Raw genomic sequence first — 21,339 nt, forward strand, 5'->3', positions numbered from 1 at the left:
CAGGGCCCTGACTTGTTCTTACCTCCCCAGGAGCCGGGTCATCTTTGTGGAGCTGATGCAGTACAACCCCAGCGTAGACCTGCATGCTGCCATCACCCTCCAGCTGGAGTTCCTGGGTGCAGGCCAGGCTGTCACCACTGTCACCATCAGCCCCTTCCCACTGCTGCGGCTCAGCAGTGGTGTCACACTGCAGCTTCTCATGATGGTGAGTGTGGCACTTCCCTTTCAGTCGCTGCACAGAGGTGCTTGGGTGGATCAGACTAACCCTTCTGCTGACTGGGCCAGGGCTAGGTGCAAACAGAGCAGTCTTCCCCTGGGCATTGCCACCCTGCCTCTCTCTCTGCTGCATTGGATGTGGTCTGGGGAGCTTTGCTGCCATGACAGGAAGGAGGAGGACAGAGTGATTGAGAGGAAGGCATGGGAAGACTTGCAGAAGTGCACTGCAGATGTAGGATTGCAGAACTCAGCTTAGTACGTGGAGCTTTTACAGTCCTAAGGTGCTGTAAGGCTCCTGGTGCAGCCCAGTATTGCCCTCTCCTTCCATGATAACCTCTCCATTCTTCCCCCAGGTCTTCCTCATGATGTTTGTGGTCTACTTTGTGGTGTCTGAGTCACTTTCCATCAAGAAAGAAGGCAGGGCCTACTTCACCCTGTGGGGCAACTATGGCCAGTGGGTCTTCATCCTCCTCACCACCTGCACAGTGGTGGTGCACCTCAGCCAAGCCACCCTGGCTGACCAGCAGTGGCTCAAGTACCTCAACAACCGCAAGGTCTTCACCAACTTCTACCAGGTGGCCTTTCTCAACACAGTCTTCAGTACCTTGGCTGCCTCCCTCCTCTTCCTCCTGATCGTGCAGGTACGGAGGGGGCTGGGTGGATGCAGGATATGGTCAGAGATGTGTGCTCTGTTCCTGTGCCAGGTTGTCATCCCTGTGCAGTCCTGAAGTAAAAACATGCACAACTGATTCTCTTGTGCCAGGCACTGATAAATGCAAAGCGGCTGCTGCCACATTCTCCCACATCCATAGCAAGACAGAGGTGCTGGACAGTGTTGTCACACGCATGTGTGCACCTCTGCTGCAGCACTCTGAGTCTCTAAAGTCTCTCAGCATTCAGTTCCCTTGAAGAACTGTGGCTGATGGGATGATTTTGTCCTCAAGGAGCCCTTGGACTAGAATGTCCTCTGTGCTGCCAGAGTTTGCATTTCTCAGACATGTTTGAAAGACTCTCAAGAACCTTAAAAATGTGTAAAAGGAGGGCTGAGATGGAGGTGTGGGATTTGAAGGCAGGACACTCCCATGTCCTGAGCACTTGGGCTCTGGTATAGTGCTTGTACAGGACTTAGGGTAGCTGCCTTCCCATTGGAGGTCTGCGTGTGCAGTTTGAGAGCAAGTGGTGCCACAATGCCCCTTCCTCTGCCAGGGCAGGGAAAACAAGAAAGAGGCTCTGCTGTGCTGGGCAGATCACCTGAGCCTGTCGTAACACTGTCCTCTCACTTGGTCCTAGGCTGCCCAGCAGCTGCGCTTTGTCAGGCAGTGGTCCGTGTTCGGGAAGACCTTTCAGAAGTCCTTGAAGGAGCTGACTGCAGCAGGGCTGGCTTTTGTGGTCCTCATCCTGGCATACGCACAGCTTGGCTTCCTGGTAACTACCTGCACTCCCTGTCTTGTCTCGCAGAGGGGCTGGTTGGCAGTGAGGCCCAGAGTTGTGTGACCCCCTTGTCCCTCACTGTGTCACAGCTGGCTCCCAGCACGGGCAGTGCCCAGCCTGTGCCAAGTGCTCAGGGACATGGTGGCTTTGGCCACGCACTATCTGTGGCCAGTCCCTGTCACAGCTGATTGAGGAGCTGCACAGGGCTCATGCTTTGCAAGATGGGGTAGTGAGTGTCAAGAGATTTTGTGCCATCAGTGGATCCCTTTTCATCATATCTCCACTGTCCCCTTTGCAGCTTTTCTCCTCCTCCTCGGAGTCCTTCCGCAGCGTTGGCAGCAGCCTCCTGCTGCTCATTGCTATGGTGCGGGGCAGCGTGAGCCTCTACCCCTGCCCAACTGACTCCTCTGGCCTCTACTACCTGTTCTGCACCAGCTATATCATCCTGGAGGTGTGGATCATGCTGAGGCTGTTCACCGTGGTGCTTGTCTACAGCTACCGGGAGATGCACTTTGAGCTGTACCGCCCTGCCTTCGAGCCCCAGGACTATGAGATGGTGGAGCTCTTTGTGCGCAGGCTGAAAATGTGGATGGGCTTCAGCAAAGCCAAGGAGGTGAGTGCAGCTTGGGAGAAGGGGTCAAGTAGCACATCTTAAGCTGCAGACTTGTACAGCGAAACATCCACTGTCCTTATCTCGCTTTGATTCTGGTTGCTTCCAACTACAGTTGATAGTTGGATGCCTCAGTCCCTCTGGCAGTGGCAGATCCTGGAGGCCAGGAGCTGGTTAAGTGGCAGGGCACTGCAGGGATGTAGGCTGCCAGTTCTCAGTCCCAGCATTCCAGGTGATGTTATTTGAGCTCTGTCCCCAGGTCTGAGCTATAACCTGACCCACCAGGAAAGGCTAATAGCAGCACTGGGGCTATTTGAAGCAGGGCAGTGCTGTGGCACAGCATTCCCATGTGGCAGCTGAAATAACTGAGTCCCCTGTCCTCTCCTTCCAGTTCCGCCACAAGGTGAGGTTTGAAGGCATGGAACCACTTCCATCCCGGGACTCCAGCGACTCCAAATCCATCCGGGGCCCCACTCCCAGCGCTGCCTCTGACAGCTCCAGGGCCTCCACCTCCTCCAGCCAGCTGGATGGGCTGAGCCTCGTGCTGAGCACCCGGGACAGCTTAGAAGTGGACGCCGACCTCCAGCGGCTCCTTTCCCTCTTCGAGATGCTGCTAGCCCAATTTGATCGGGTCAACCAGGTGACGGAGGACGTGTACCGCATCGAGCACCAGCTGCAGGGCTCCCAGAGCCGCCGCTCCAGGAGGAGGCACTCTCTGGTGCCAGAGGATGTCTTGAGCAGGTACTGTGCGGGCAGCACAGAGCAGGGGCCCTCACCAGAGACCTCCTCCACCACGGACCCGCAGCTCCCACTGTCCCCCCACTCTCCTGGCAGCAGGAGCTCTGTGCCCAGCCGCCTCATCCGTGCCAGCAGAGGCATCGGCATGGCGGCTTCTGCGCTCCCCCCGCACAAAGCACACTCTGCTCTGGCTCCGGCTGTGAAGAAGAAGCGGCCCCTCCGAGCCAAGAATAGGGTCCACCCCACTGTCAAGTAGCTGTGCTGGGGGCATCGTGGCGAGCAGTGCCCCTCGGAGGGCAGAGAGAGCCTCAGAAGAGGTTTGTGAAGGCGGGCTGTGCCTGCCAGGCAGGCCTGGAGCCTGGTGAGCTGCTGCCGGTGTATGGGGCTGCTGCCTGGAGCGGGGCTGGTGCAGCCCCCCCAACCTCCATGCTGTGCCCATTTCCTCACCAGTGGTTTCCAGTGCTGAGGTTCACTGGGAGAGGCTGAGCCTTCCCTCATGGACAGCTGGGGAAGGCTGCACAGGTTGGGGTCAGCATGCAGAAAATACCGGTTACAGTAAGGCAGTATTAAAAAGTTGTTTCTCTTTTGTTAAATGGCCCCGTCTGCAAATGGACCGCGCAAGGCGGCTGTCACAAGGACACTTTATTGGGGACTGGTGTAGGGTGAGTGGGCCGAGGCTGTCTCCCCTTCCTGCTGGCTGTGCCAGGGGAAAGGGGGAGAGCTGAGCCCTTGCCTTGAAGGTCTGACCTTGGATTTTGCCGACCAGACACACTGTGGAGGAAAGCTACAGGTTTCAAGAAGATATTTAACCTTTTTTTTTTTTTTTTTTAAGCATAATTATATATAGATATAGACAAAATGATATCTATGCCCAGATCAGTTAATTCCAGTATTGGTTCCTTTTATCCTCCAGAAATTGGTATTATTTGTATTTAAAGAAACCCAATATTTAAAACCAATGACATTGCAAGCTGCAGTGAGCTGCCTGCCTGCTGTCCCAGGTGGAGTGCAGATACCCGGGGCTGCCTTTGGCTGTCTCCAAGCAGGGGGTGCCACCGTGCTGGCTTCGCTGCGGCCCCCCGCCCCACACACAGACACCCCACGGTGTGTGTGTGTGCTGCTGGCTGCTTGGCTTTTCTAACCCAAGGAATGTATTGACCTAAGTATATGTATTTCTTTTTGGTTTACTTTTGTTCGTATGTACTGCCCAGCACTTTAAACAATGCTTTCCTCAGCTAACGACGACACATGCGATCTAACAAGAACAGGATAATATATCAATATAAAGCAGTATTTTTTTGTTTGTTTGTTTGTTTAAATCATAAATTGAAATGAGAATGCAATGATAAAGTGAATGCAGCCACCCAGCTGCACCGTTACCTCCCCGCATCTTCATGATGAGAAGCACAAATGCACTGGGGGAGAGAGAGAGAGAGAGAGAGAGAGAGAGAGGACATCCTAAACCCCCACGGCAGCCACTCCAGGGTCTGTGTTCACTTTGTCATCACCATTTCACATTATGTATAGTGTAAGTAATTTATATGGTGTTTTGTTGTTGGTTTTTTTTTTCTTTTTTAAATGTATATATTTTTGTATGTTTGCTATATTTTCATAGCATCGGTAACGTGTTTGAAACATGTAGATAGGAGACAGAATACTATTGTCAGAGTTATTTAAAGGATGTACTAAGTGCTTCTTTCTGGGAATGTCCCATGTATATAAAGGTTTGGGTGTCTGTGTGCATGTGGTGCGTGTGCTCTTGAGGTGGGGCAGTCCCTGCAGGCAGAGCAGAGCACAGTGGGGTACCTTTGGAAAGGTACCTTTGGAAGGCAATGAGAGCAGTGCCCCAGGGAGCAGCAGTGTTACTTCAGGGAGTGCCGTGGGTAAGCACAGCACTGCAAGGCCCTGGCCAGCACTTGTGCTGTGGGAGAGATGGTCAGAAAGCTTTGTTGGCTTCATGCACCTGCCCAAGTCCCTTCCCATGGGTGCTCTGTGTGAGGACTTTGGGACTGGTGTAAATTGCATTTGAAGAACTTGGTTGCTTGAAGGACAGAGGCTGTGGGAAGTTGCAGAAGGCTGCAGATAGGCAAAAACAAATGTGTGGAGCCTGAGAGGGAGATGAGAGGGAGGTTGGTCTGTTGGTCTCCTTGAAGGTTGGTGAAAGCAGATTTCAGAGCAGGAAGTAGAGCGTGGAGTGAAGTAAACCGTTGTTAGTAACTGAAAGCTTTCCTAAAGGGACAGAAGAGGCAGGATGAAGAGGTCACAGAGAAGTGCCTGGAGCTCAGCAGAACTAGGACACCTGGTCCCTGTATGGCTACAGGCATCAGTTCTCAGCTGCATCCCCAGCGCTATGGGGGGTGGGACAGGCAGGGGCAGCCAGAGGGACTGTTCAGGAGGGAGAGCAAACCAAGCAGGTCTTGGAAATCTCTTGCATTGCCAAGAGCCAAAAGAAGGGCTATCCCAAGAACCACAGTAGAGGACTCAGCCCCTTCCCCCCAGCGTGGTTTGAATATGTTCAAAAAAATAAAGTTGTTAATAGGAGAGAGAGAGACAGCAGTGAGCAGGGACCCACGTGCTCAGAATGGCCTTGAATAAGCTAGAGTGTGAGCTGGATAAGGATGCTCCCCAGTGAGGCACTGGGACTTCCATTCCCCAGTTGTTTCTTACCCCATTAGCTTTGTTTGTGTGCGTGATTGTGATTTGATGCGCGTGACTGACCAAGTGCTTCTTCTAATCAAAGAGGAGCAGAAACAGGCTAGGACAACTGCCCTACTTCTCACCTTCATTTGAAGTATGGAGAGCAGCTCTGGAACCCACACAGTTGTTTCTTGATAAGCCAGACACCTCACTGAGGGCCCGCGTGCTCAGCGGGCACCACTGACAGCTTCCAAGCAATCACAGTTCTCAGTGCAGCATTTATTTGTACAAACTATAGCAACACTCACAGAGTTCCTTCACTGTCACAGCTGAGGTACCACGTAGACACACACTTTGCTGCAGGCAGTTAGCATGGAGTTATACTGGCAGCAGCAACGAACTTGACGTACAGCCCTAACCAATAAGTACTCCTGAATGTATATTTCTGTGTTTGTAGTCACCAAGAAATGGTTTCTTATTTATTGTCTTAAGTCTCGTAAAGATGCAACAGTATCAAGCTGCTTCAATTAAAAAAAAAAACCACAAAAACAAAACTATCCACTAGTTTAAAAGGGAGGGGGAGGGACCTCTATATAAATGCTTTTTTGTTTTAAAAAACAGATGATTGTGACCAATATGCCAATTGTTACCATCTGGTCAGCATTTACTGCAAAGAAAAATACCGTATTTTGTAACTGTGGGGATGTTTCTTAAAAAAAATGACAAGGTCAAATAAAAGCTGACTGCTACAGACTGGCTCCATTGCTTTTGTTGCTCTCTCAGCCCCACAGCTGCACAGTGACCCACGCACGGCTACCGGGAAGAGCTCAGGAAAGGCCTGGGGCACACGGTGCTCACCAGACCCCATCCCTACCAACCCAGCCTTGTTCCTTTTGTCAGTGAAATTCTGGTCACAGCCATCTGCACAATACAGGACACTCGGATCAGCTGGCCTATTAGGGAAGCTTTGGTCTGTAATTAACAACAGCTCGTTACTGAAGGGTCTGCAGCCAACACAAAGGCAAAGTGCCTGCAACATTATTATTTGAGACTTCCCAGGCCAGCAAAAACCCACTGACCATACAAATACTTTATTTCCTTTAGGACTTACATATAAACACTCAAAACACAACATACACTTAGAGTTCCCAAACAGCCCTCGGTTAGTAGCTTTGCTTTTGCTCCCTTGGCAGTCGCTTTGCAGTTCCATGTGCTGATTGCACTGCATTTAGCTCCACTGCGAGGGCTCTGTAATTACTGTTATCAAAAAGCCATGCTTCCCATTTACTCACGAAGCAGGAGATAAAGTACTCACAGTATAGTCCAGCTTACATGATGTCTTCCAGTTTGGTAGTGTAGTGTCTGATGAGCATCTCAGCACAAGGTGGGCTACATAATCCCAATCCTGTACACTTGCACTGAGAGGACCACTGGCTAACTACAACAGCTGAGGTCCCAGGAGGAGATACCTCATGTGTTAGTGCAATGGGCAAAACTCCTTCAGAGATGATGCCACCAGGACAAGCCAACAGTCTTTCAGAAAGGGTTTTCCTAGGTGCACAGGGAGGGACAAGAGTCACCCTCAGCACTGCTGCAATTGGAGAAATCCTGCAGCTGAACCTAGAAAGCACACCTGGCCTCTAAGTTCTCACTGTCAGCCCCCAGTGGATCAGAGCATTCATCACCAGTGGTTCACGTCTCAGCACTCTGCCATTCTGCTGCTCCACTGAGTTGCTCCCACCTCCCCGCTTTGCATTACTTCTGGCAGCAAACAGGGCTCACTGACTCAAGGAGACATCGTCCTTGGTAATTTAAACAGTACATCCTGCAGATCACTTGAGAACCAGGGTTAACCCTTACCAGAACTGGCAGGAAGCCTCACAGTCTGTAGAGTTCAAGTGCCGAGAGGCACCGGGGCCTGGAGAGGAGCAGAGATTCTGGGTTGCTTAGAAACAATGGCTGGAGCTTCAGTACTTCATATTTAACTCCCAATAAAGGTGTGAAAATTTCCCCAGCTCTTGCAACTTCCATCTATGTGACGAAGTGCAGAGTATCAGACTTCATCTACCCCCACCAGACACTGGTGTTGTGGGAGCCCAGAAGAAGGTTCTGCCAAGAAAGTTCCCACCAGAGATGGAAGCTTTAGAGTAGCTCAAACCAAATAAAAACAAAGCATGCGGATTTGGTTCTCTTGGAGCATCTGCTGGAGATACACAGTCTTTTCATCAGACAGCAGTGGCAGGCTGAGGCAGCAAAACACTCAATCCTCCTGGTAAGTAAGGTTCAGTGCTGAGTCCACTTGAAAGCAGCACAGTCACACTGTGTGTGCCAAATCCTTCTCCTCTATGTCCATGCAGCTGCACGGAGTCAGCACGCAGGTATAACACATTCACTGCCTTACCCATCCCAGAACAGACACACCAACCCACAGGGACCTACACAAACTCGGTGAAGTCATCAACTGAGGAGATCAGCCGTTTCCTCTGACCGGTCTCGTAGGCTGGTGGTGGGTCCTGAGCCATCTGGGGAGAAGGCTTTGTTGGAGCAGATGGGTGCATCTGCAGGGGAAGGCCAGGAGTTTGGTACTGGGTTTCTTCACGTAGCTGAAAGCCAAATGAGAATAGGTGAGCTCAATGTTCTCTGCAACTTTTCACACTCACACTCTATTTGGCCAGAACAGGACAGGTTACTTAGTACAGCTTTTCCTACATTCTCTAGTACAGTGCTGAGCACAAGCAGATCTGTCTTCAAATATCAAGGCTCCCAGTGCAGTTGCTGCAAGGGGAGCTGTTTGGAAGCTCGCAAGTCCAGACTTATCTCCCTACACTTCTTGTTCCCACAAGAGCTGGATTCTAACCTTCATACACACTTTATTCCCCTTATTTGTCAAGTTCTGATAGCTGATTTTATCTGCCTGATTTGTAACAACGCTTTGTAAGGCAGAGATTAGTTCTGAACATCCCAGCAGACACCTTCACTTACCCGGTGCCTCAGCCGCTTGATGTGCCGTAGCCGAGCGATCCATTTGGATGGATAGGTGTCAGTGGGGTTGGATCGACTGTGGTGAACCTGGGAAGCCATCTGATTTGGGAAGAGTGCGGAGAAGCAAGGAAAGAGAGGATGCACATTAACATAACCATGGCAATAAAATTAATAGAATGTTTTAGTCCAGTCTGACAGCAGCTGAAATACAGCTCTAAGTTATAACCGTTCATGTGGTAACTGACTTGAAGGTTGACTGAAATAACTGAGGCAGAAAGCTGACTTGCTTTAGCAAACCCTTCTTGTCTCCTTCATATCTGGTGAAGGACCAAGCTGCCAGCTGAAGACAGAAGGTCCCAGGGAGCTCAGGGTACTCACGTTAGCATGCAGGGCCATCTGACGGGCGACGAATGGTAGGTTCTTGTCAGAGATGATCTTAGCAACACTCGTGTCTACAAGGCCCTCCATGTCTTTATTTTAAAGGAAAAACAAAAGTTCTTGTCAGTTAAGGGAGAAGATGAAGACAAAAAGTTGCCACTAACTAAACCTGAAGGACTGCATCACAGAACCTCAGAAGTTCCCATCAAGCACTACAGCTCCAAGTGTGACAGACACAACTTACACTGCAACTGAACACATCCGACCCAAATTCTGGCTGCTCTATAGGGGAAGATACAGAATGTATACAGATGTTGCTATGCAGCAAATTGGTTTCAGAGTGTTTCTCTTAGAAGCATTTACTTTTGGAATGCAAAAACATTGCAAAGTGATGTCAATTATTGCACCAGCAATAAAGGAAAGATTGAGAAGAAATGCTGGGGGGATTCCTACCTTTTCGACACTGCAGCGTGACCAGGTTGCAGTCATAGTCAAGTGGTGTTATGATAACGTGCACAAAATTGAACTGACCCTAATGGGAAAACAATAAACAGTCAAACACACGTTACTGGCAGCCGTCATGACTCTGTTGAATGCCACGTGCTACCATGCATAAATGCACCAAGGCAAATAACCTCAGCTCATGATCACTGTTTACCCAAAGAACACACAAGATCAAGGCTTTACAGCCAAATGCCTGTTTTATAATAGGCCTGGAGGTAAAATCCTGTACCTTTATTGTTCCCAGTTTGAAGTCCTCACCAGAATCATTGTAAACAATAGAAACAAAATCATTCCCAAGGTGCCTCTTCTTGTCACAGCGATATTTATCCAAATCCTTCGTGGGCATCAGTGTAGCAATGTGAAAAATGGCTGAAGAGGAAACAGAAGGACCCTTAGGCTGAGCTTAGCTACAAGCAGTAATATTTATCTCTCAGCATTTGCCTGAAAGACAAAGTAGCATTGGCAGCACCGTAATGAAAAGACCACAATGTGCTCCCTTGACAGGTTTGTCCCCATTTGTCCTTCTGGACTGCTCCAGCAGTAGCCGAGCACAGAGAACAGTGTGCAGCTCTGCCAGGGAAGCACAACATCTGTGCCTGCCACTCTTTGGTGCTGCTTTCCATGGTTTACTCCAGCAGCTGGTGTGACTCTTCTTCCAGAAGGCACGTATGCACCTCTCCTGAACTCATGGCTTGCAGAGACTTCAGAGAGATAACAGAGGGAAAACACAGCCCCAGGTCATCCTCACTGCACCCTCAGAATGGAAATGGTTTGTAGAAGGAGGCTCAGTCTTAAATGAGAAGAGACCATCCTTCCACTTCTGCCTTCTGGAGATACCATACCTTGCATGATGTCATCGTGCCAGCAGTAGGTAAACTGTCCATCCTCCCCACACACATCCAGGCCACCGAGGTAGATTTTATCTGGCTGGCAGTCTTTGAGCTCAATGAGCTTCCCTAAGCCTGTCAGGAACTCGGTGTAGCGATAGGAGCCGTGCTCATTTGACAGAATAGCAATTTCATTGTTGCTCTAGGAAACAAGAGAGCAGAGCCCCAAAATGAATGCAAAGAGCACTCCATCAGCATGAGTGATTAGGCTACCACCTCCCCAGAAGGGATTCACACAGGCACTGATTTCTAACACAAGAAACTAAGGAAAAGCTCAGCTCCTGCAGCAGCAGTACAAACCTCACTGTTGGAGTAACAGTGCCTGCCCTTCTGCTGAGATGGAGCCATCAAATGATGAATGCATCTGCACGCAACTCACCTGGCCCTCTCCAACGTACAGCACTGCAATCTTGTGGGTGTCATACGAAGGAATTTGATCCAGGAGCTGCACCGATTTTTCAAACGTCTGCAATCAAAACATTTGTCACATCTTTAAAAAGCAATCATCTCTGAACACCCACTGCTCTCCCTAAAACCTCTTCAGGATGTTAATGGGGTTAGAGAAATTAACTACGAGAATTTAAAAAATAATACAAATCCTTGCATACCTCATTTGGCAACAGGAGGGGCTTGTTGTTTTCATCACCAAAGAACGGGGAATGGTACAATTGTAAAAACACAAAGCTAAGGGAGAAAGTGGAAAACATGTTCTGTTACCATAAACCTTCAGTTCATTTTGACCTGCTGTATGTAAGAACTTTCTGTAAAGAATTAAAAATAGGGGCAATTAAAATTCTAGCAGAGTATTACTCATCTTCTAGAGCCAATGGGTGCCTGGACTACCTGTGGCTTATAATAAACCCCTGTCACAAAAAACAATCAGTATGTCAAACAGTGGCAGCTGCATAAATTCCCCATTCAAAAGGCAATCTTCACTTGTAACAAAGGAGCAGGAACACGCTGCTGCCTCACAGTTACACAGGGTACTTCCAGCCTACAGCACAAATGATTGTACAGACACTTGCACTTTACAGAATGAATCCTCCCCTCGTAAGATGAAGGTTGTCTCAGAAGACAATCTGGGGGAAAACTACCTATACCTGAAGTTCAAACTACCATATCCTATCATCTTCCTTTTTCATAGCATTTTGCACATGACATTCCCCAAGCAGCATGATGGGCAGTTCATCCTGTTCACAGCAAAGTTGACTCTAGGGGACCTGAATAAACTGGGAACCACTTAGGAGACATATTTCCTAAGATTGCAAAGTTAATTTGGTGATAGTAGGTTCAACATCTCTATATTAAGACCTGAGAAGACAAGCAATAATTATCTTTTTAACCAGTTACTGTTTTGTAGATCCCATAAAACTCGCAGACCCATTGGAACAAATCCAGCCATGGCTACAGCAATTACAAGTAGTTCAAGTTTCACATAATAGAATTGTAGAACCATCAAGGTTGGAAAAGATTTCAAAGATTATCTAGTCCATACGCTCCTCAATATACCTTGGGTTTATTCCAGGTACTTTCTCAGCATTGGTGGCTGCTGTTCTGCTCTTGAAGGCATCTCTCTCCATTCTCTTCCCTCTCCGTGACGGGGCAGAGTCAGAGATGGTGTACCCCCTGGGCCGGTGCCCAGATGGGGAGCGTGGAGAGGTGGTGGGGCCACTGCCATCCAACCCCCCCGAGCCTGCTGCTCTGGTGTCCTCACCCTTGCTCAGCCAATTGCCCAGTCCCTCCCCTTCCAGGTTTCCAGACTGAGATTTAGACTTCACTTCCGTGCTCAGCCTCCTTGTTACATCTCTGCCATTTGCATCCTTGAGGATCTCCTGCAGCGTCTGCAGCTCAGGGGAAGAGCTCGACTTGCTGAGCGGCTGGGAGGGCTGGAAGGAGAGCTCCTCCAGTGCCCGGCCATCCTCTGCTGGCAGCACTCTCCCGATGGGAATACCGCCCTCCACCAGCTCGTCTGACTTCAGAGATTTTTCATCTTGGCTAGAGGTTGAGGACGACTTAAGGAAGAAGAAACAAATACAAACGTTTTTCCTAATTCACAGAGTAGCAACTGACAACAGTGACACTGAGGCAGCCCCATGCAGAGCACAGACACCTCTCACACCTTTCTGAGAACAGAGCCACAGCTGCTGCTTACCCTGCTGTAAGACTCCTGGGCTTTACCAAACCTTTCCTCACTCAGGACCTGCTCAGAACACGACGTCTCAAAATCCTCACTCTCTGGAGACTCAGCTGGGGACTCGGTTTCCTTCAGCTCCATTTCCAAGGGGCTCCCTTCCTCCAGCACGACCGCAGACTCTACCAAGACACAATGCAGAAGAACTGAAGTCTGCACAGAGGCACGGACCTGCAGGCCCCCATCCTTTCCTCTCAAGCACCAGCCTTTTCCCTACGGGATCTCAATGGAAGGCCATATGGAATGAGTGGTCTGGTTCTTTGATTTCATGTTTTATCACACTTGCTCCTGCTTTCCCTTTTGTACAGAATCACTGATCATCTTTACCCTCATAGAAAAGGGCTGCAGCTGCTTTTGACAAAACAAGTGCAGTTGTTTCCAATTGTCACTGATGAACAAGTAGGGGACAGAATGAAGGAAATGGGACCTTGTACATCAATGCTCAGCTATCAGGACACACAGGAACTACAGAGGTGCAAGAAAATACAAGACTGGTATTAAAAGTTCATCATCATCCAGGCAATGAAGACATCAGTTCTATGCAAGTATGCAAAATACAAGTTTTTCTTGTACACTCCTGTGCCTTGTAGTGGCCTAGAAGGAGGTAAGAAATTTTCCTAGGAGCCATTTCCTTGCAGTTTGGCAGTTTTCCTAGTATGTCTCAGTAGAAGCAAACTAATTCAGCCCTAGACATGTGAAAGGACAAGAGAGCAAGAGTAAAACATGCACTGCAGCAATACTGGGAAACCTGCACGTGGCATCTGATCAGACAAATGGTTAACAAACCACACTGACAAGAAAGCTCCTTGGAAGCCCTGTCTGCGGTGGAGGAAGCACTTGCAGATTTAACCTTGCAGCTACTCCAGGCTGTGCCCTGACCATAGGGCTGAGTGTGACCAAGGGCTCCTCCTGGCCTTGTTTTTTGTCCTGAGGAAAAGGCTGGAGAACAGGAGGCTTTCCATTACGCACACAAGGGACTGGAGGACCAATCTGAAAGGCCAAGATTTGTTTTCCAAATTAAAAAAAAAAAAAAGCACACACAAAAAATTAAAAAAAAAAAATCAGCAAAACATTAAAATAAAAAAAAGAAATCACTAAAGCAGCTTTTCCTGGATTGATTTCAGCTCGCAGGACCAAAGTTATTTCAAAGAAGCAATTAAGAGTTAGCATTGCACACACATACCTTCTAAAAAAACCAAACAAACAAAAACCAACAACCAAAACACGTGCTGATCTGGTTAGCTGTCCAAGCCAGAACACACCTGCACACACCCAGCATTTCCAGGCTCCTCTAGCTCTTGCATTACTGCCAAGATTGCTAGTGTTTTCAAATAATGTGAGCACTCACTAATTATACTATAGGTGGGAACAATATGAGCAGAGGAAAAATACAGAAAAATATTTTACTGTAGCATCACTACGATGCTTTAAGAGGCCTAAGTCAAAAAACAATAGCAGTTAAGAATACCCTGGTGCTCTACAGAGAATTTTCCACTGAAGGAAAGAAGGCAGGAGGAAATGTATGTACACACACGTACATCAGCTTCTTTTATCAGATTCTGTGTCCCATTTTGGACTGAGTAATATGGGACTTGATTTCTGGGTAGTTTGTCCCGTTGGATACTACACGTTATTCTCAGAAGTGAGAGCTTTCACCTTTAGCAAAACGTAAAGCCAATTGTAAAATGAAGCTGAAAATAAATGGTTAATTGAGAGGCCACTGAACTCTGCGCCTCACAACTACTCACAATCCACCTCAGCTAAAAGAGAAGTTATTTTTAAGAAATCATCTGCACTTGCAAATGTTGCATCTGGCTTGGACTTCTTCATGCTAGTCAGGATCCCATTTGTTGAGAGTAATGAGACCGGGAACAGACAGGAGACATGGAAGGGAAAAATGAAGTATGAGGGATATATTTTCTATGAATCAGAGGTGTTCTTCTATGGCAATACTTTTTTTTTTTTCCTTAAAGATATATAAATATACCTGCCCAGGATATGCTCCTGTGCAACTTCCCTTGACAACTGGACTGGTACATGGAAGAGAAAGAGGCCACTGCAAAGGGAAATCAAGTGAGCAGCTACATCAAAAGGAAGGAGAGACTATATGAAAAAAAAAAAATTAAAAAGCACAGAGTTTAAAATGTAACCAAGAGCCTATTTAAAAATAAAAATAAAAAAATAAAATTAAAAAAACAAAGGAAAGAACAAGCTGGGATAAGCTCACTAGATGCAAAGGGATACTTCAAGGGTGCAAGGTTTCAACACGAATAAGAAGGCATAAACACATCCAAACAATGCAGACTCAAACTGCTCTCTTTGGAAAATGTATCTTTTGAGTTACAGAAATAGAAAATTGCTCAGTGATACCCTATCACACACAGAAAACCAGTGTGAGCTTTTCCTGAGCTATGTGCTTTTGGTAAACGATCACTTTTAAATGCACAGAAAAGTCTGAGGAGCAGGAATGACCTAACCTCTTAAGGTTAAGTCATGACAGTCTGACAGTAAAACACCTTCAGAGCATTCACCTGACTTGTCGCAGCTGGCTGTCTGCTGCAGAAGTTAAGAAGAATAAGGCCCAGAAGACTTTCTCACAGATTGCCAAAGGAATGGCAATTAGGTGCTTCTTTTAACTCACAAGGCCTATATACCACAGCATTGGCATTCTACTATCACATGTAAAAGCCAGTGGGAACTGACCCTAGCTGGCAAGGCTGCATAGACCATCTTGCTATGAACCTAGCACTGCCAGTGCTCCCAAAAAACTCTTAAACTGAACACAAACAGATGTGTTGCATGGGAAGGTCTATCCAAATATGGGATGCTCAGATCAATCCCAAACAAATAAGAAAGGCAAAAGATCCCTGACTTTGTTCATTTCCATTTGGCAAGCAGTTATCGTGGAAGATATTACTCCTCCAAAGCAGCTCCACTGCTCCTCTCTTTCTTCAAGGATGAGAGATGCTTTACTGGTGGAACATCAGAAGCAAGGAGGAAGGGAATGTTGCATTGCAAACTCCCAAGGAGAAGAATTCATTCCCCTTCTCATCTGTGTTACTTCTCAAGCTACTAACTTACTGTTCAGGAAGATCTGCAGTAAATTCAACAGATGTGAAACAGCCTAGTGGCAGCTATGCTAGACACAAAGCTGCCTTGACATCTCTCACCTGTGTTGGAACGTTGGAGAAGTGAAGGCTTGGCTGTCCCAGTGGCCAAGGTGGAGGAGGGGACAGACAGGGACTTGTAGAGAGCTGTTTCTCGGTGCTCTTTAAAACGCTCCGCAGCCATGAGTGCATTGGACAGCTCTTGCAGAGGCATATTGTTAATGTCTGAAGAAAAGGGACTGAGTGGGTTCTCCAGACTCATTAGCCAGCTTGTGTTACCTGATGAAGACAAACAGGGAAGGGTGCTGAGTAATTCCAGGAAGTTCACAACTCACATTGGGAAGGAAAAAAAAAAAGCACAAATTGTTTTGGATTATGTAAATAAAATCCAAAACAGTCAAAGTTCTGAGTTTCTCTGACGTTTGGCAGGATCCCTCGACTGACTTCTTATTTTCAATATGGAGCTCTCAGTACTTCATCCTTCACCCTAGCTCTTCAAAAACATCCTTGGTAAACTCATTACCACAGCAGGTTCTCAAAAGTGAAATACTCAGGTATTTTAATTAATGATACTGAGTCAGTTATTTTGCCAGAAAGGGCCTCCCAGCTGAAACTGACAATTCCCAGTTAACGTACTGCAGTATTCAAGAATTTTGAACTTCAATATCTGTCATCAGTCCTTCTCTAACAGCAGACTCAACTCTGCAACTGCTCTAGCCATAAGCTTCAATCATCTTAACTCCAGCATGGGAAGATGAAACACACCGTAGACAGATTTTCAAGAAAGATCACACACACACCAGTGTCAGTATCAGCCTTACTTAGAGCCAGATAAACCAGGATACACAACTTCTGCAGTAGTTCATAAACTATAATTATAAATTCTCACTCCAATCTTCTCAAGGTCTTTTGGAGTTAAAAACAAGAGTGGTTTCAAAGAATCAAGTATCAGATAAATTGCTTTAAAGACTCAGTAAGCAATCAAAGTGATCCATTTGCACTGAAAAAGGATTTTTTCCTTTTCATCCAGGGTCGAGTTTCTCAGCAAGTCAGAAGAGCTCATTCCACACTCAGATCACGATACCTGTGGGTCTGCGCACAAGGATTTCTGCCCAGCCCTGTGTCAGCAGAGGGACATATGCAGCTAAGTTCGCTTTTTCTTTCTGCAGAGGTGTCTGTGGAGCAGGATTAGTCTTCTCTGACCGAGATGCAGGAGCAGGAGGACTCTGTGTCCCTTGGGAAGTCGAGCCACCAGGAAAGTGGGAGGCTGTGCTGTCTAAGGCACCAACACGTAAGGCATGACCACCTAGGAAGACAGGCACAGGAGAGCCATGTTTAGCTGATACTAAAAATATTTACAATAATTACTTACTAGCATAGTAAATACTAAAAATATCAGAGAAATAGTAAGTCTGTTGAGATCCTCTAGCAGTTTTGCTCTTAATACTGGGAACCTAGGAGAGCTTTACCTTGCATCTGTTTCTTATAAACAATAAGGTCTGACAGATCTAGGCAATTCTCATTGCAAATGCTATTGCAGTGAGACTTAAACTACTGCCAATTTTTCTGAGAGGAAGGCAAGCAGGAAAAATACCAGCACTACTGAGGCCAACAGCTGCTGCTACCTGCTCACTATTAAATACCAGACAAGTTCAGATTCTCAAACGAGTTTAGCAGTAGGTGCTAGAACACTTAAGCCTGCAACACAGAGGCCAGCAGTTAGACGCCAGGATGGGAATTTACCAGACATGGATCTGACTCTGTTGCGAGAGCTTCTGCAAACCTGCTGCCCAGCTTGAGATTCGAGTTTTGCTGGAGCTTCTTTAGTTTGTCTCACTTGCAAAACAGGGTCTGAGCTGGGGAAAAAGAAGATATCAGTGATACTGAGAGAGGAGTTGGTCATGATGAACAAATACAACAGTCCCCTTGCAATAAGAGGAAAACCTTTAAAAAAAAATAACAAAACAGTGATGGTGGTTAACCATGCCTTTGTTAGGTAGAAATTTCTAGAACTGGGAACAGTAATTACCCTGATTCTGTGCTGCTTTGGAGATCTCCAGAGTCTAGGCCAAGCAAGGACCTTGTCCCTGTTCCGACACTTGTAGTGATGGTCACCAGCTTGTTGCCAACCAGCCATGTTTTTGTCCTTCCTCCAGCCAACAGAAATTCACCCACAGGAGACCTAGAAACACATCTGTGATGAGTGCAGCTCTCAGACTACAGAGCCTACACAGCTGATTTCCTCTGTGTAGGAGATATGTCTGCTTTCCTCCTTTTTACAACATTTTTAGTACTCCTCAGTCAATTAACACATTATCCATCAGAATAATGGATGATCTGACTTTAATAGCAGAAGAGAGTAGTACTACTACTACAATCCTGGACACAAATTACAGAGAAGTTAGGGTTTGTCTGAGCTATGTGCCTCCCTAGGAGGGTTTAACACAATAAAAAAAAGTGCCCTTGATTTGAAGCCAGCTGACGTGATACTCAGCTCTGTAGCAAAGACTGTGACCACTCAGCAAGGCCTGGGAGCAAATCAGGGAGCTCAAAACCAGCATGCCTCTGGGGGCTACACAACCTTCAGAACATCGCCTGGATGGCTGAAGGCTCAAGACAAGATTAAGCTAGAATGGACTACTCTCATCAAACTTTCTATCTGGCTTGACTGAATCTGAAAGAAATGGGCCTGTCACAATCTCAAGGGTGTCACAGCAGTTTTCCCACTGATAAGATGAAACATCACCTTCAAACCACACCACCCCTCCCATCACTGACCCCTACCTCTTAGGCACAGCGGTGAAGTTGGAGAAGACGTATCGGGCCATCATATCCAGACAAGTCTCAGTGAGTTCCAGATGGAGATTTTTTAAGTTATCATCAGCCTGAGCCATTGAATTTTCATCTGCAGAGCCCAAGCTGGAACTAGTGATGGATGTCTGTATCCGACTGGAAGAGAACATTTCCAGCTGACAGATCACACTGCAAAATATTTGTCCCCATCACCCAGCAGACAGAAGGACGCAGAACCACCTGCAATACATGCATGTGCCCCAACAGAGAAGTGCCAGACAGTAAACCCAGGATGTAAACAAAGTACTTTTGGATCACCCTCATGTTGTGCTTTCTAGATTTTTACTGGAGAACGTGTATTTTATCTTGAGACTGAGAAACATTTAAATGATTCTACTGAGTCAGGCCAGTTCTCTCAGATGTCAGGAGGCCCATGGGCAAGGACACCAAGCAACCAGTGAGTGCAGCACCATGCTTGGAGTTCACTATTCTACAGTGAGTGAGGGCAAGCGTCCTGTGACATAAGCAACCTGCTGAGTTCCCCAGGCAGTGTGTTGCCCACGAGCCACAAACTGCATCTTTCTAGACTTAACTTTATAACATAGTTGTTTCCTTTTTCCTCTGCTGCAGCTCTTTCATGTACTGAACTTTTTTCTCCAAACTAGTTCAATTCATATATAAAATCAAATGTAATCTGAAATAGAAAAAGATTGCACTCCGAACAAGACGTTGGCAGAAGAGTAGACAGCAATTCTGCTTTTGAATTAACAAAATCAGCAACACAGTTTAAAAAACTTGCATTGGATGTTTTTATAACAAGAAATCGTTGTGCCATTATAAGAAAAGCTACGCTGAGATGCAGCCAAATTTTTGCAACACAATAACTTACTTGGTATCACTAAGGTTAAATGTCTGAACTTTTAGTCACTACAATTTAAATAAAAACAGAAGAAAATCACCTAATAGTTTAATGAGGACATCAGAGAAGTAAGTGCCAGAATTATATTCACAATCCAGCTACTTCAGCACATTTCTCTTGACTGACACATAGTCAAAAGCACAAATACAGGCAATGAAGTTCTGTGGACAGGAATCCTTACGGGTTGAGGCACAAAACTTTAGGCTCAGATTTCCAACCAATGTATTACTGACAGAATCTTAACACTCAAGGGAAATGATCCAGAAATGGGTTTAAAAAAATTAGCATAAGCCATTTCATCTTTCATGGGAGAAAAATCAACTTTTGTGATTAAAACTTGTTTTCTTTAGCAATGAAAGCAGTAGCTTCATATTGGCTAAGCGTTCTAAGAGTACGGTTCACCTTTAACTGCTCTATGGAGACACAAATGAAAAGGTTTTTATTACCTCATATTCTGGTCAAAATACTTCAGTCAGCTCTCTCTGTCAAGGAACAAACTACTGCTCTCAGTTTGGGAGGAGGGCCTGTAAACTAGTTAGCAGAGTACCAAAAGCCCCTGCTGTGGCATCACCGCTTCGAAAGCTATAGTTTAACCATGATTTTCACTCACTTGCACAGAATGCAACGTTTTTCTTTTTCCTTTTTCCTTTCCATCTTTACTTTACAAATAGACAGATTTGTTCCTAAAACACCAGAGCACAGGGAAAGCAGGCACACACAACACGGGGTGATGCGACCACTCGACAGCCAGCACTAGGAAGCCATGGCTTATCCACAATACCTTTACAGAAACCAGCCTATAGCTAAGATCAGGTTTGTATTGCAGAGTCATGCAAGCATCCCACATGCAAATCCACCCTGCTTCCACCCGCCCTTGCAGTAAAATTTCCAAGTGCTGAATTGCTCTTGGATTCTCCCCATTTAAAGTGCCTCTACCTGCGGACCACATGTTCAGACACACTGATGCTGCGGGATCGGAAGGCATCAACTGCAGAGGGTTCTTTCAGCTCTTTCACTGGAGGAGAGTTATTCAAGCCTTGCTTTGCATTTTTTGCTAGTCTTAAACTACTAGGTGGAGAAGCACCAAGCCCCAAAAGAGGTCACAGGAAGGGAGGAAATCATTGTAGGGATGTAGGTTGAAAGGTCACAGGTCACAGGGTCAATATTGGGGGATCCCGGAGGGTGATGTAAAATAAAACAAATGCCAAAAAAGGAAAATAAAAATTAAAATGTACAAACAAGCAGAGCTGAAAGCTTTAAAAAGACAAACCACATTTTGAAAACAAGATTTTAAATGTGCTACGAAACAAATGAAATTAGTACAAGTTAAAACAAAAAAAAAAAGCTGATTGAAATGACAGTTGGAATACTGAACTGTTAAACAAAGGCAAAAGCATTGGAATGCTCATTTAGCATAAATTTCTCAAGTCCAAGAAGTTTTGTGCAGTTCAACCACCTCCTCCTACCTCACCTCACTGCTTCAGGACACCACAAACACTTCCACAAAGATCTGCAGATCTTAAAATGAAAGATATCTGTCTGCCCATCCCTATGTTGTTAGGCCTGCTCTGAGTTTGAGCTTCAGCTGAACCACAAAAATGTCCCAGGATCAGAGAGAGGCGTCCCCTGGCTCAGACCTTGGGGGATACTCAGCCCTCCTGAAGGAAACCGACACTTCTTATACAGTGTGGATGGAGGGAAGAAGGGCAAACATTCCCTTGGCTGCTGATGCATGGTACTTCTCTGTCCCACAAGCTATCTTATTGCAGGTGGCACACAAGTAACCTACTTGACTTGCAACTGAAACAGAAAGAAGATAAGCCTTCACTCTGCCTGGTGCTAAGCACACCTGGGAGATGACAGCAATTAACACCTAAGAGGCACTTCAATCAGTCACAGCTGAGACACATGCCTTGCTGAGTACTAATCTGGACATAACAGCTGGG

At 46.6% G+C, this 21,339-nt stretch overlaps 2 protein-coding genes across 8 annotated transcripts in view; one reads left to right on the plus strand and one right to left on the minus strand.

The window, feature by feature from the left end:
• PKD1 (polycystin 1, transient receptor potential channel interacting) overlaps positions 1-6,069 on the plus strand; it is an 85,679-nt gene extending 79,610 nt beyond the window's left edge. For all 3 annotated transcript variants that reach the window (XM_090151431.1, XM_031606977.2, XM_090151432.1), the window contains 5 exons: positions 31-205; positions 570-857; positions 1,507-1,641; positions 1,946-2,260; positions 2,649-6,069. In XM_090151431.1, coding sequence (XP_090007557.1) covers positions 31-205; positions 570-857; positions 1,507-1,641; positions 1,946-2,260; positions 2,649-3,251 — 1,516 coding nt within the window. In that variant the 3' untranslated portion in view covers positions 3,252-6,069. The remainder of the gene's footprint in view (positions 1-30; positions 206-569; positions 858-1,506; positions 1,642-1,945; positions 2,261-2,648) is intronic.
• A 638-nt stretch (positions 6,070-6,707) lies between these two features.
• The window catches only part of TSC2 (TSC complex subunit 2), a 30,735-nt gene continuing 16,103 nt past the window's right edge, over positions 6,708-21,339 (minus strand). The window contains exons 26-42 of one of the 5 annotated variants that reach the window (XM_031606979.2): positions 20,330-20,461; positions 18,466-18,630; positions 17,711-17,863; positions 17,425-17,537; positions 16,766-16,987; positions 15,745-15,960; positions 14,562-14,630; positions 12,536-12,696; positions 11,893-12,395; positions 10,992-11,067; positions 10,763-10,849; positions 10,339-10,525; positions 9,726-9,865; positions 9,446-9,524; positions 8,993-9,084; positions 8,615-8,713; positions 6,708-8,235 (exon numbers count right to left, since the gene is read on the minus strand). In XM_031606979.2, coding sequence (XP_031462839.2) covers positions 8,068-8,235; positions 8,615-8,713; positions 8,993-9,084; positions 9,446-9,524; positions 9,726-9,865; positions 10,339-10,525; positions 10,763-10,849; positions 10,992-11,067; positions 11,893-12,395; positions 12,536-12,696; positions 14,562-14,630; positions 15,745-15,960; positions 16,766-16,987; positions 17,425-17,537; positions 17,711-17,863; positions 18,466-18,630; positions 20,330-20,461 — 2,662 coding nt within the window. In that variant the 3' untranslated portion in view covers positions 6,708-8,067. The remainder of the gene's footprint in view (positions 8,236-8,614; positions 8,714-8,992; positions 9,085-9,445; positions 9,525-9,725; positions 9,866-10,338; positions 10,526-10,762; positions 10,850-10,991; positions 11,068-11,892; positions 12,396-12,535; positions 12,697-14,561; positions 14,631-15,744; positions 15,961-16,765; positions 16,988-17,424; positions 17,538-17,710; positions 17,864-18,465; positions 18,631-20,329; positions 20,462-21,339) is intronic. The other 4 variants (XM_090151434.1, XM_031606981.2, XM_090151433.1 and 1 more) reach the window with 4 other exon arrangements.

The sequence above is a fragment of the Phasianus colchicus genome, chromosome 16 (assembly GCF_987193195.1).
Source record: "Phasianus colchicus chromosome 16, bPhaCol1.hap1.1, whole genome shotgun sequence".
Taxonomy (NCBI): Eukaryota; Metazoa; Chordata; class Aves; order Galliformes; family Phasianidae; genus Phasianus; species Phasianus colchicus.